The sequence below is a fragment of the Genypterus blacodes genome, unplaced genomic scaffold (genome assembly GCF_046128005.1).
Source record: "Genypterus blacodes isolate CSIRO-AG114 ecotype Tasmania unplaced genomic scaffold, CSIRO-AGI_Gbla_v1 ptg000019l_1, whole genome shotgun sequence".
Classification (NCBI taxonomy): domain Eukaryota; kingdom Metazoa; phylum Chordata; class Actinopteri; order Ophidiiformes; family Ophidiidae; genus Genypterus; species Genypterus blacodes.
In genome coordinates this window covers 2302828-2318118 of record NW_027466832.1, presented here as the reverse complement: position 1 = coordinate 2318118, position 15291 = coordinate 2302828, and the positions used below count along the sequence as shown (strand labels likewise).

The following is a 15291-nucleotide window of genomic DNA, read 5'->3' as shown; positions in this document are numbered from 1 at the left end:
AGGTCAGTGTTCTGTATGAACAGAGAATAGCAGAGTCACGCTGTCCACTGACATGATTCACCTCTACACCCCACAGCTCTAATCTCAATCTTAACCCAAATGGAAATCCAGGAAATTCCAAAGGTTTGACTCATGTTTTCATGCCACTTGATAAATTAATGTGTGTGTCCAGTTTCTTGCCTTTGTTTCATGTTATTAATTATCTTCTTAGCTTGATGAATGTATCCACACCTGTACAGAGAACAGCTGTGGGATACACTGTAAAAGTAGACTCCTTCGGGATTTGGACAGGCTTCTGTGTCAGTTCAGTTGAGTTCCTCTTAAATTCGTATCGGGGTAGAGGGCTGCCAGTTGCCCTGCTCCACCCTTTGCAGAATATATTCTCTAAACTGTGAAGAATCAACGCCACCGCCACATGAACCTGTGATCCAAAAGCCTCTTTGCTGTAACCGTTCCAGCACCTGCAGTCAAACAAAACAACAGTTGTAAAAAAAAGATAAGCTTTTCCTGATTAATTCCTGTGCAACAAGTAAAAGCTTGACTGAACTCTAGATCAGTTATTTGGTTGAACATCAGTTATTGTATATAGCATTTATAAGATGATGAGTAGTCTATGAAATGGCTAACGGAATACTGTTTTATAGTTCAGTTCTTAAATCTTGATTGTTAGAGAAGAAGAAGAACTGATGATTCATTAATTGTTTATGACTGCAGAAAAGTGATACAAACAATTGTTGAAAGTAGGCCACACATCTTTCTGTCTGACCCTCAACCTCACTGGCCTGACACACACACTCCTTAAGAAATCCTATGTTACTTCTTACTGAGATTTCCTTAAGAAAAGAGCAAATGAAATGCGTGAACAAAGAGATTCTGACTCCGCCTCTGGGTGGAGAGCCTCCTGTTGCTTTGAACGCCACTAATGACTCCTACGAGGCAAAGATGAACTCCATATCTACATTGCATTGTTATACTGGCAATACTTGTTGTTATGTTATAGTTCTATGTGGACCTGCAAATCTTAACCTGGACACTCTCCTCACTCAGTTTACTATAGCTGAACTAAGGCAGGATCAGGCCCTCTTAGCACAGATTTGGATGACATTAATTGCATTGCAATTATTATTGCATGATAACACTTCAGTGGCAGTATGCCTGGTTTGATCTTTGGTCACATGACCCAAATGCACAGTGTCTCATGTACATGTAATTTATTAATCATTGATGCGTTTATTGTCTATGTATTAATTTATTTACATTTATTGCATACAATTTTAAATGTGAGTAAATACAGTATGTGACAGGAGAATAAAAATAAATGACCAGTAGGGAATGTGCTGCTCTCATTTTGCCAAATGAAAATCAGCAGAATGTCCCTAGAATCACTTTCATGTAAACACAACATAATGTTCATTGTTTATAATCGAACAGTTCAGTTCTTATATGTACCGTAAGAATGAGAATTTCAGAACTGTGGTGGCACGACTTGATGGGTGGTTTCTCGCCATAAAGACTACAATCTACCATTACAGTTACAGCATATACACTATTATGTGATGTAGGTCCAAACTTCTGTAGGCAACCATTACATTACATTACAATCATTTAGCTGACGCTTTTATCCAAAGCAACTTCCAATTATTGCAGGGCAGCCATTATTCGGCGCCCTGGAGCAGTTGAAGGTTCAGTGCCTTGCTCAGGGGCACCTCGGCAGTGCCCTGGTGGCAAACTGGCAGCTCACCAGCTACCAGTCCACTTACTTGGTCCATACGGGGCTCGAATCGGCGACCCTCCGGTTCCCAAGCGGAATCCCTACCGACTGAGCTACTGCCGCGCATACTTATAAACAGAAACAGAATGCAACGGCATTTAAATTATATGTATCTAAAGTGCCATGAGATAACGTTTGTTGTGATTTGGCGCTGTATGAACTTATTATAAGTAAACCTAAACCATGACAACCCATAATTGAGACCAGGAGGCAGAGCTGCAATCCTACACTGTTCTCTGCGCTTCCATTAGAGCTATTCCCCACCCAAATACACATAAACATCGAACAAAAAGTTCGAAAATTTGTGTTTGATAGATTATTTCTCTGTTGTAACAATGCTTCTTGGCAATAGATTTTATACTGTTGGAAAGCCTGTTTAGTCCCCTTTAAAATGGTTCCCCATTTGTAAGGTACATGCATTTGGTTTGCGATTGGATGATTGAAGTCTATCAGTAACAAGAAAGAAACAAGACATGTTGGCATTTTTACAATTTATTCATTTAACAAACAGTCAGGAGCTAAAGTAGCGTGTGGAAAAACCATATATAGCCACAACAGCATGGCACCTCCTCCTCATGCTGGTCACCAGCCTGGTCACACACTGCTGTGGGATGGCATTCCACTCCTCAACCAGTCTCTGATAAACCCCGCTCTGTGGGGGTGAGCATTGTCATCTTGGAGGATGGAGTTCGGTCCCAGACTGTGGAGATATGGGATTTTCACTGGTTGTAGAATCTCATCTCGATATCAGCAGTGTGTGACCAGGCTGGTGACCAGCATGAGGAGGAGGTGCCAGGCTGTTGTGGCTATATATGGTTTTTCCACACGCTACTTTAGCTCCTGACTGTTTGTTAAATGAATAAATTGTAAAAATGCCAACATGTCTTGTTTCTTTCTTGTTACTGATAGACTTCAATCATCCAATCCACCAAACAACACCAAACAAGAGTCAATACCAACAGCAGAATAAGCTGTTTGGCATTGGCAGAGAAGATTTGGCAAAGTTTTCATGAGCGCAACCCACATACTCAGCTGTGCTGCTCATCCCAAAAATGCATGTTCCTTACAAATGGGGAACCATTTAAAAGGGGACTAAACAGGCTTTCCAACGGTATAAAATGTATTGCCAAGAAACACTTGGCAATACATTAAAAAAGGAGTTAAACAAGAAAACCTAACAAATGTTATTCCAACCTCTTCTATAGCTCAACAAAATAAAATAATTAGATGTGGGCTCTTAAACATCAGATCTATGTCATCTAAAGCTTTATTAATCAATGAGCTAATTCCCGACTACCATATTGACTATTTTGTCTTACTGAAACCTGGCTGGGTCATGAGGACTACGTCAGCTTAAATGAATCCACTCCCCCCAATCATATCAATACTCACATTCCTCGTGACACCAGCCGAGGAGGTGGAGTCACAGCCATTTTCAATTCAGGCCTAATAAAGAACCCTAGACCAAAACTTAACTGCAACTCATTTGAAAGACTTTTTTTGACATAACACTATTCTTTCTGATCACTACTAAATAATTTCCGAATTTATATTATTGGACTACACACCCCTGGAGCAAAATACTTTCACTAGATGTCTGTCTGAGAGTGCTATCACCAAATTTAAAGAAGCAATTTCATCATCGCTGAACTCAATTTCATATATTAACAATTCCTATTCTGATTTTAGTCCCTTCCAGATGGATAATCGTGTTGATAGTACAGCAGGGTCACTGCAAATTACTCTTGACTCCATTGCCCCTTTAAAAAAAGAACATAATCAAACAAGAGGACAGCTCCGTGGTACAACACTCAAACCCATGAACTAAAACAGACATCACAGAAACTTGAGAGAATATAGCGTCCCACAAGAGAGGAAGAGTCACGCTGAATTTGGCAAGACAGCCTCAGAGTATATAGGAAGGCCCTATGTAATGCCAGAGCTGCCTATTACTTGTCACTGATTGAAGAGAACAAAAACAGCCCAAAGATTCTTTTCAGCACTTTAGCCAGGCTGACTAAGAGCCATAACTCCAATGACCCTTGTATCCCCATAGATATTAGATGCAATGATTTAATGAGCTTCTTTGAGGATAAAATCACAACAATTAGAAACAGAATTCCTCATCTCCTGCCCTCAGTAGGCACTGATTTATCCTTAATCACAGGAATCTTCGCACATATCTAAAACCTGAAATATATTTTGATAGTTTCTCTCTAATTGATCTAAATTATCTCAGTTTCAATTCAGTTTCAAGTTTATTTATCATATGTATAGTTCACGCAGGGTTCACAATGAAATGCTTATGATGAGGAGGGACATACAAAATATGTGGCAGTGCGCTCTGTAAACATAAAGTAAGAACTATATTAAGTGTTTACAAAATAAGGTGCAATATGGTTCTAGAAAGTATGTTTAAGTGCAGACAGCAGGTTATCGGGTATGTGGTGTTAGTTCAAGAGTTGATAAGCCTGATGGCCCGGTGATAAAAACTGTCCTTCAGTCTGGTGGTGCGTGCAGCTATGCTCCTGTAATGTCTGCCCAACTGTAACAGGGAGAACAGTCTGTGTGCTGGGTGGCTGCGGTCCTTAAGGATGTTGTGTGCCTTCTGCAGGCACCACTGGAGATAAATGTCCTGAATGGCTGGGAGACTGTTGCCAGTGATGTGCTCTACTGCCTCCACCACTCTCTTTAGTGATTTGCGGCTGTGGGCAGAACAGCTCCCGTACCAGACTGTGATGCAGCCTTTCAGCAAGCTCTGGATGGTGCCCTTGTAGAAGATATTGAGGATGTTGGCGTTCATGCCAAACTTCCTCAAACTTCTCAGGAAATAGAGCCACTGGCAGGCCTTCTTAACTAGTGTGTGTGTGTGTAGTGTCCAGGAGAGGTCCTCAGTGATGTGCACCCCAAGGAACTTAAAGCAGCTGACCCTCTCAAACTCAACGTCACCGATGTGGATTGGGCGATGTCCACCTCCCCGGTGTCTTCTGAAGTCCACGATCATCTCGTTTTGCTGATGTTGAGAGAGAGGTTGTTGTTGGAACACCAGCTTTGTAGCTTTCACCTCCTCGCTGTAGGGCCTACAGAGAGGACGTGAAAGCTGGTGTTCCAACAACAACTAACATGATTAGTCTAATCATGTAAAGGGGGCCCAGGATGGTTGTGTCGTCAGCAAACTTCAGGATGACGTTTAAGCTGTGCTTCGCAGTACAGTCATAAGTAAACAGAGAGTACAGCATGGGGCTGAGCACACAGTGGTGGTGCGCCTGTGTTCAGGACCAGAAAGAAGAGGTCTGGCTGCCGATTCTCACCACCTGGGGTCTGCCTGTCAGGAAGTTGTTAATCCAGTTGAATTGTTGGAATAATATTGTTGAATTCCGAGCTGTAATCTTTTAAGAGCATTAGAATTAGTTTGTGTAGCGATGGCGATGGCATCATCCATGGCCCTATTCGGTCTGTATGCAGACTGAAAGGAGTCCAAGGTGTCTGGGAGAGGGGAGCAGATGTGGGTTTTGACCAGTCGCTTGAAGCACTTCATAATGACTGATGTCAGTGCGATGGGGCGGTACTCGTTCAGGCTGGAGACCACTGGTTTCTTGAGGACGGGAACGATAGGGGATGCCTTGAAAAGGGTGAAGACGGGGGGCATTGTACTTGCTGCCTCGAACAGGCATTGACAGTGTTGAGATCGTCTGGGAGCTATGCAGTTTGCTGAACAATGTGATGCAGCGTAAACCGCTCCACAAGCATCAGGGGTCCAAACAGTAGTTGGATTCTGCCTTGTCCCTTTGTTCTCTCTTGGCATCCCTGATGGACTTCCGGAGGTCGTATCTGCTTTGTAGGCCTCAGGGTGCCTGAGTTGAAGGCAGTAGTCCGCGCATTAAGTTTGCAGCCAATTTCTCGGCCAACCAGCGGTTTCTGGTTGGGGTAGGTGCAGACGATTTTTTTTTTGGGACGACGTCATCTATGCATTTACATATATAGCCTACAACAGAGTCTGTGTATTCATTGATGCTGCTGTCTGCTGCATCTTCAAACATCTGCCAGTCAGTTGTTTCAAAGCAGTCCTGAAGTGTTGCCTCATCTTCAATGATTTCCTCATCTAAGTCATCAACCCGTGTCCTAGACCCAATTTCAACCAGGCTGCTCAAGCAAGTTTTTCCCTCAATTAGCACTTCCCTACTTAATATAATCATAATAATAATAATAATATAATCAATCTCTCTGTAGTAGCGGGCTATGTACCACAATGCATGCACAAGCATGCCTTAAGGACATTAAGATCTGGATGTCGTGTAATTTTCTACTGCTTAACTCTGACAAAACAGAGGACATTGTGCTTGGCCCTAAACACCTTAGAAAAATAATATCTAATGATATAGCCATCATGGATGACGTTGCCTTGGCCTCCAGAGCCACCATAAGAAATCTAGGAGTCATTTTTGACCAGGATCTGTCGTTTAATGCCCACATAAAACACATTTCAAGGACAGCATTCTTTTACTTACGCAACATTGCCAAAATCAGGCACATTCTGTCACAGAATGATGCAGAAAAACTTGTTTATGCATTTGTTACCTGTAGCCTGGACTATTGTTATTCATTATTATCAGGCTTCCCTAATAAGTCCCTAAAGACTCTCCAGTTGGTCCAGAATGCAGCTGCACGTGTTCTGACCAAAACTAAGAAAAGGGGTCATATTTCACCAATTTAAACTTCACTGCACTGGCTTCCAGTAGAATTTAGAATAGAATTTAAAATCCTCCTGCTCACTTTTAAAGCTCTTAATGGTCAGGCTCCATCTTACCTTAAAGAGGTCATAAAACCATATTACCCCCCCTAGAACGCTGCGCTCCCAGATTGCAGGCTTACTTGTGGTTCCTAGTATCTCCAAAAGCAGAATGGGAGGGACAACCTTCAGTTATCAGGCTCCCCTCTTGTGGAACCACCTCCCAGATTCGATCCGCGGGCCAACACCCTCTCTACGTTTAAGAGTAGGCTTAAAACTTTCGTCTTTGATAAAGCTTATAGTTAGGGCCAGCCAGGCTTGCCTTGGACCGGCCCCTAGCTATGCTGCTATAGGCCCAGACTGCTGGGGGACTTCCCATGATGCACTGAACTCTTCTCTCCTCCTCCCCTCTCTATCTGTGCATATCCATAACACTGCATTCCACTAACTCTACTTCTTCCCCTGAGTTTCCTGTGTTCGCTCGTCTCACAGGTTGCTGTGGAAGCGCGGCCTGTGGAGATAAAGACCCTGTCCTGCTATTAGTATCAATATCATTAGCCATGTTTATTATTAGTTATTTATTATCATTTCACTTTATTTATATTATTTCATTTATTTTTTCATTGTTGTTTTGAAACCATAACATTCTACTGTGCTTCCATGTCCATGTTCCATGTTATATACAGTAGACTTGTATCATGTCAATGCAGCTAAACTCATCCTCCCTTGTCTGCTGGTCAATCTAACACTCACTGTCTGCCTCCTAGAGACAAAGCAAAACAACACACACACAATTTGTTCAGTATCTGCATAGAATACACAATGTTTCCAGACTCACTATGGCTATTTAAGTTATACCAACAGATACTCTTATTACATACAACATCATCACTTAAGCACAGAGCACACTTGCTTGACATTGAGATGTGTTATCATCTGTGGTTTTTGATTCATTTAAACTAACCAAGCGCTTCAAAATCTCTGCTGTTTGATCTAACAAATGCATGGACATCTACTGGTGGCTGACAGTATAACACTCGCACACTTTAGATCAAAATAACGACACAGATCCCACTCAAACTTGTTTACTATACTGTATCAATCTCACATAGTTAATCTCACAGTATTTTGCACCTTTTTATTCTGATTTTGATTTTAGTGTCCTATGTTATATTCTATTTTCTATATTTGTGATGTTTGTCTGTTTAAGCATCTATTACTATTACGGCTACCGCTACTACTATTTTATTTTTCTTTGTTTTATTATCTATAAGCCATAAATGTATGACGAAGAAAACTGTGCATGTGCCATGATGTGTTTTATAATAAGCCCAGAATATGTGTTCTACCTGGACAGAGTTGAGGGAGCAGAAGCTGTTAAGTGGAAAGCACATCACATGTGTGGAGTCCTGGTTCCAGCTGGCATCTGGGGGATTGTACAAGATATTTCTGACTTCTGGGAAAACCTCATCAATCACAACCCGGGTGGCACTCACGCGGATCCTCTCACTGACCTCTGGAGCCACGAGAACCACAACACACTCACACTCCTGACACATAGCTCCACATTCACGCTCTATCCTCCAGCGCTCCAGCTCGGCCTTTAGAGGAGCTAGCTGGAAGAAGCTGGCCTCCTCATACAGCAAGGAGAACTCCTGCAAACACAAGCACACACAGCACACACATTTACAAGTTCAAAGACTAACATATATGGACCAAAGCCATAGATTGCAAATTCCTTAGACTTGTAGAAATACACACAGTTACACATTAACATGCATACATTCTCAGACACAAAGTAAAAAACAGGCCATCAATGTATAATGAGTAGAGTCATCAGTGCTGAACAATGCTTTGCAATGGGCAAGGTGGCTGTGTACATGACAAAGACTAGTTTGGCCTCTTCAGCCCAAGACTATAAGGAAATGTTTTTGACAACTGACTCAAAATATGATTGAAATGGTTTGGAAGGAGGAGATTCAATTCAGGAAAACTTGGCGGAAAGTCTAGTTAGGCATATGAGATATATGAATAGATGTGACTAGACCTGGAGTTTGGATTCAGTCACTTACAGTTCAAAAGTTTTAGACCAAAACAAAAGTGGTTATTACAGTGCCCTCATCAGTTTAAGTGGTACCAAAATGCAATGGTTCCTTCCGAGGATTATGTCCAACCTGCCCACAAAGTTCCACTGGGATCACTCAATATTTTATTGAGATATTTGCTAACAGGCAAAGATGACTGGAAACATTACAGTGAGCTATGAAACAGGCTGCATTCTCTTGCAACGCTCTTCCCTCTTGCAGTTATTTACTAGATACTGCCTTTTCATTTTGTCACAAACATAGCTATGGAGAGCTCAACAAGCCTGTTTCTTTCATCTGATGATATACTTGTAGTTTATATAGTATTTTGGCAGGGTGAAGCTTCTGGATGCGGCTTCCCTTGTTCTGATTGTGTGTGGTCATTGCAAGTCCACTCCAGAAGTCACAGAACAGTTACAGTGGTGTTTCAGAGCAGTCAGCAGTGGGATACTGCTCAGCCCTCACTTCAGCAGCTGATTTTTAACAACATGATTGTTTAAAAGCATGCAGTTTTGTAGCCCTATGCACACAGGGCCCCAACACCCACACACAGTCACACACAGACAAACACAAACACAAGGGCTCTACTGGGGTAATGGTTTTCTGATAACCATTTGACACATTTGTCATTTGACCCACATGGAAGCTACAAGACAGACATTTACACTCATTTATCTGTGTTCCATCCAAAATCTCAATAATTCCAACACTCACTTTGAAGTCATCTGGGATGAGGAGTATGGATGTCCGGAGGAAGTTAAGTATGTAGCGGAACATGGGACCATCACGATCAATAAAGTAGTGTTGCTTTAAACTGTCCAACACTATGGGCTCTGTTCCATCAAACAGACGGCCGATCCTATGAGGGACAAAAAAAAGAGAGTGTTTCATATTCAGGTTATCAAAGCAGCACACCATGTTTCAAGTATGTTTGTGTATTCTGTTCAAAACCAGTTGGCTTTACCTATTGTGCTATTTTAGAAAATGCTGTCTTCATGTCCTCAGAGGGTTAAGATTGGTCCAATACAGTGCCTAAGTACTTTGTGTGTGTTTAGCAGCAGGGACAGTGTGTGTGACTAAATGTGGACTGTGATATACCTACAGCGGTGGCGCTACTGTCATTTGAAATTATCTAGATCCATGATAGTGTAGCAAGGAACTTGACTGTTGCAGGGATGGAATAGGAATGTTGTATGGGTTAGGGTTCAAGATCATCTTTAGTTCTTCCAGCAATTATTGCCGAACTGCTTAATCTGTACCTTTTGACAATTTCTTCTTCAGAGAGTTGAAATACTGTGATTCTCTGTGTCTTTGAGACTTATACTGTATGTGTCCATCACATGTCTCTATCTTGCTGCAAATTCTGCTGCAGTTGATAGATCATCATGCCACAAGAACATAATACACCTTCCCTAATTTGCACCTATTCGTTGGGGGCGGAGACATTTTGCACCGAAATGACCTCCATCAATTGAGTGACACTTGGAGAAGCACACTTTGCAATGACTCACATAGCATATATTCAAAGTGGGCTTCCAGGCGATTGTTTGATACATAACACACATATTTTTAAGAGCAGAATGCGTCATATTTGCATCCCAAACCAGCACAAAATGCTGTGCTGTTGCCCAGTTTGTGGACATTGTAGCCACCTAGTGGCGTTTTAGTGTATTGTTTTCTGTTAGGCGAAGTTGAGTCCTTTGATCTTGCTGTAGTGCTTTCAGTTTGATCAGTGTTTGAGACAGCAAATGAGAGATGCTGAAGCTCCATTTCTTTCTACAAAGCCTTGCAGTATTGTCTTATTTTGGTAGTTTATGTAAAATTCTGCCTGATTCTTAAAAGACTAAAGTTAAATAGCACTGAGTTAATCCACTACATGTGGATTTTGTTGCATGAAGTTTGTGCAGATTATATTTTGTCAATAGCAGATATATTTTCTTCGTATTTTCACTTTTACAGTTTACCCATGTGTCAATTAACAGCCTCAACAATCTGCTTGTGTTCCCTGGGAAGATTGTTGGCTATCTGCTAAGGTGTCAGTTCCACCTAAGGAAGGCAGAAGATGGCTGCCATTAAAGCATTTCAGGATTCTGTCATTAAATACATGTGCATATGCAGGCAATGTCATCTGCATATTTAATTAATCTTAAACTTGCACATGACTTCAACACATGTTATTTTTCTCAATAAATATAAAACACAAGCCCACGGAGTCATTTTTGGACTCATCCTCCATCCAGGTGATACTCACATTTTCTTTTCTTATCTTATTATGATAAGATGTCAAAGGTCAATATATAAAGTCAATACACAGGCAACAACACATGATGTTGGCTTCTGCATGTGCTGTAGTTAAAGATGGAAGTCAGTGAAGCAGCAGCTGATGGTTTGAATAGGTGGGTGGTTGAAAATGTGACTCAGTGAGATGAAGTTGATTGCTTTGATTAGCAGACACGTCATGTTGGCAACTTTCCAAAGAGTTCTGACAATGACCATTTTATGTTTGGGATCAAATAAGAGACGAAAACCAGACCTATCACTATCAGTCCTTCAACTACAGACGCGTCAACATCAAAAAGTAAAAAATGATATGTCATGACAGTGAACCATGGCAATATACCCAAGACCAAATTCTATCAGCTAAGGCAAATAGACGCTTATAGACAGAAATAAACTCACAGGACAGATTCTAAAATACACTCAAAATACAGCAGTATTGTTATTATCAAGCATGTCTGTCATTGAATTAATGCTCTTCGGTGATGTTTGCTGTTCTCATTGTATTTCCCTCTCGCTGCCTCACCGTGACTCAGGGTACTTGGTGAGGGTGGCCAGATTGCTGGTGTACATGTGTCCTCCTACGTCTATGTGGACAGGGGCATTGGTTTTGGTCAGCTGGGCTGCTGTTGGGATCCCCGGGGAACTCAGAGAAGACACAAAAAGCAGCTGTTGACTCGCCATACTGCTGCTGTCCTGATAGCGCGCACACACACACACACACACACACATACACACACACACACACACGCACACACACAGAAAAAAAGAGAGAAAAGAGAGAGACACAGAGAGAGAATGGGAGAGAGAGAGAGAGAGAGAGAGAGAGAGAGAGAGAGGGAGACAAGAGAGACAGACAGAGAGAGAGAGGCAGAAGAGAGAGAGAGAGAGAGAGAAAATAGTATTGACAGTCAAATGTCTGATTGACATGTCATGTTAAACATTTCCTTGCTGGTATCCATACTGAGCTGTTCTCCGTTGAGCTGCACACACAGTCAATGTCACACCTACATGATGGAGTTACAAACGTAAGTACCCCCCTGCAGTCACTGCCATTGCTAATTGCTAATAATGATGTAATGGATAATGTACACTTAAGTTTTCTCATATCCTCATAAATTGATGAATGATTTGCATGTATCAGGGCACCTCAGAGTGCATTATTACTTGCACAACTATTTAGTGCTGAGTTATTACAAGATCTGTCCTGGCAATATGTGTTTAATTATTATGTGTCAATTTGGAAAATAAAGTTTGATCAACTCTTCTGTTCGATCCCATTCTTCATTATTTCAACCTGACATAAACTGCTATGTTCCACACATGAATTCTGTTAGGAACTTTTCCATTTCAAGCTGCTGTTTGTTTACAGGGAGTCCTCATCGGGCAGCTGGACAGAACTTTGTCCTGACAAGGTCTCAAGCTGTGTACATTGCCTTGTAGATGACGTAGTGTTGGCAGGTACAGAGCAAGAAGCAAAGCATTGCAGTCATTGTACAACAAGCCAATAGGCAGCAGACAAGCAGCAGCAGCAGTCCTCTGAGCTTATGCTCGGCTTGGGTCTAGACTGTTTTGCTCTGTTGTTTTCTTAGGTTCTATTACTAACTGCATCTCTGAAAAGTTATATTTAATGTCACTCTCACCCAGAGGCATAATGGTCATTTCACATATTATCACCAACTAATTTAAAAAAAATTAGTGATGACTGGTGCGGTGACTGGTAGAACGATGCAATGGTGTCATCCCGCAAAGGTTGCACCTACGACATCACATCACACATCGCGCTCCAGCGTCATGTCATGTCATCACAGCTGTATTTTGTTGCTGTTAGTTTCTTTTGTGTGTCACATATTAGCGCTTTTTAGAAATTAAGTACTGTTAACATACAGTTCACTTCTCTTCTCTCTAGCACAACCTATGATGCGATTTGTATTAGCCTACATTGCTGTTTGACACCATCCTGAAAAAACTGTATTTACCCTATGACATCATTGCAATTCCAATCTAGTACTCTACCTCAGGGTCTACTATAAAGTTTAACAACAACAATAGTAGTTATAATACAGCCTCCCTTCTCTCTCTCTCTCTCTCTCTCTCCTCTTTTCCCTCTTTCTGTATAAAAAATGATCTCCAAAATATCCTACAACTGTATGCGTAATGTCATGTACAATGTTTTCTTCAATAAAAACTAATTGCAAAAAAAACCCATACAGTTTAAAATGAATTTCAGTTATATAAAATACTGAAGAATGGCACATTGTCAGAGAAGGAGCACATCCAGCTGATAGAGGAGCTGGAGAGCTGAAATAAGTGTGTGTGTGTGTGTGTGTGTGTGTGTGTGTGTGTAAGAAATACATGCATAATGTTTTAATGTGATTCACAGTGATTTACTGCCTACTTTTAGCCATGAATACCATTTGGTATTGTGAAACTTTTTTCTTGATCATTACATAATTTCTTGCTGCACTGTTTGGCCGGGAGCACAAGCACACACACATAGCCATGTGTATGTGTGCTTGTGTCTGAGTGTGTCCAAAACTCATGGTGCCTCTATAGTTTCACATGATCATAATCGTGTGCTTTGTTGTGAATGTGCTGCTGCATATACAGTTTTGGGTGAAAGAAGGACCTAGACCACCTGAGAATCACTAGAGTATCACAGTCAAAGTCTAAATGACTCCATATTGATACTCACTGTAATGTGCGTCCTCTACCTTCATATCCACATTCAGAGAGAAAAAGTGAGTTTCAGTGGGCTGAGCCTCCTTCATTACTCTACTCACTATCAATAGATCCTTGCTGGAACTCATCCTGAACTCAAGCTGGCCGCTGGCCGCTGGCGCACAGCTCAGCTGCGCTTTGCTTTGCAGCCGGTAACGCATTTACGCAGCTGGTACACACAAACTACTCTAACCTCTACCTGCGTGGATAAGGTGATCGGAGGCTGGTCGGTGGGCTGTGTCTGAATAAGGGACTCCACAGGGGGCCCAGGTGCTGTCACGGGGCGAACGCACACTTTCTTGAGCAAGGGCACCCCAGACTCCAGCTCGACACCAACTCTCCTAGTCACTGTTGACGATCTTACGTATGTTGCATTTGTTGTTATTGTTGTCCTTTGCAGCTTTGGCTCCGCTGCATCGATGACCCGGTGCAGATACGGGGACACAAGCTGCAGGTGGGACTGCGAGGCAAGGTAGAGCTCATTCGCCGACTTGGAGCCTGCGGCGCCTACGATACTGTTGAGTGTTGCTATGGAGACTGCTCCGATGCAGTGGTTGGTGTAGGTCTTCGAGAGCTTGGCCGCGCGCGACAACATCTGCATCCTTGTGCCCAGCAGGTTCTTGCCGATTGCTTTGTTCTCGTACCACGTGACGTCGCTCGCACAGTTGTGGTCCCGTGGACGCTGAAAGAACGCCCTGCAGAGCGGGTTCCGCTTGGACACGTACTGGACAAAGCTTGCGTATGGACACAACTCCGTGCCCGTCTCGTACATCTGCGGCAGGGTGTCTTCGTCTGCGTCCGATCGCTTTTTCGTCCAGTTGGCGGATCGAGACTTGTGATATGGACCAATAGCTTTGAAATACACGAACTTTCTGCGGTCCTTGTCCACAGCCAGGCCGAAGGAGTCCTCCTCTAACTCACGCTGGTTCTCCCTGCCCCTAGTGCAGAAATACATGCAGGTCTCGAACCAGACTTTGTTGAGTAGTCCGAACGGCGTGTCGACATTGAACACAGACGACTCGTACAGTTTTCGCAAATCCGCTCGCGTGATCGCTTGTTTCTGCACTACAGGACCGGCACCTTGTTCCTCCAGCCTCCGTATGACCGCGGCCAGGGTCAGGTTGGCGCTGCGCAGCTCCGGGTCCTTTGTGAGGTCCAACGTACGGCAGTAGGGCGGCTCGTTCAGAAACCGATTCAATGAGCTCCGTATGCTGATGAGGGACGACTTGCTGTACAACTGTCCACTTTTGGAGCGCGCCTCGGCGTAAAATGAGCGCAGCATGGCGCATAGCGCCTCCTTGTCCAGAGTTTCAAAGTCTGGACTGTGGGCTTTATCACTGAGGTACTCCCTAAAGATTCTGACCGCATACCGGGTAGCTAGGCGGGTGTTCTCGCTTAGTCTGTTCCGGTCTGTTCGCTGAACTTCTCCCGCCAGGTGAGTCGCCAGCTTTACAGGAATGCCGCTGCTGAGGGGGTCCGCCTCCGTGTCCCCCAGTGCTCGGTTCCTAATCCGCATAACGACCGCTTCTGTTTCTGCGACAGCACAACTGTCTGACTCCCACTCCAGCTCCACAGCATCTCTGTCGGACCCCTCGTCCTCCCCGGAGATATGTATCTCCTCCTTAGCCTCACGATCATCTCTCGTCATCTCAGGGTGGCTCAGCTGCTCTCGCTCCGTGACTCCGCTGGCAGGCATTCTCGCCATATTG

The 15291-nt window shown here is 43.0% G+C and overlaps 1 protein-coding gene across 1 annotated transcript; it reads right to left on the bottom strand.

Moving 5' to 3' along the window:
• Positions 1-320: 320 nt before the first annotated feature.
• Positions 321-15287, bottom strand: LOC142991420 (uncharacterized). Its single transcript, XM_076141553.1, has 5 exons — positions 13782-15287; positions 11388-11557; positions 9299-9443; positions 7850-8155; positions 321-461 (listed from the first exon to the last, which is right to left on the bottom strand). The coding sequence occupies exons 1-5, from the start codon at positions 15285-15287 to the stop codon at positions 321-323; spliced, it is 2268 nt and encodes a 755-aa protein (XP_075997668.1).
• Positions 15288-15291: the final 4 nt, after the last annotated feature.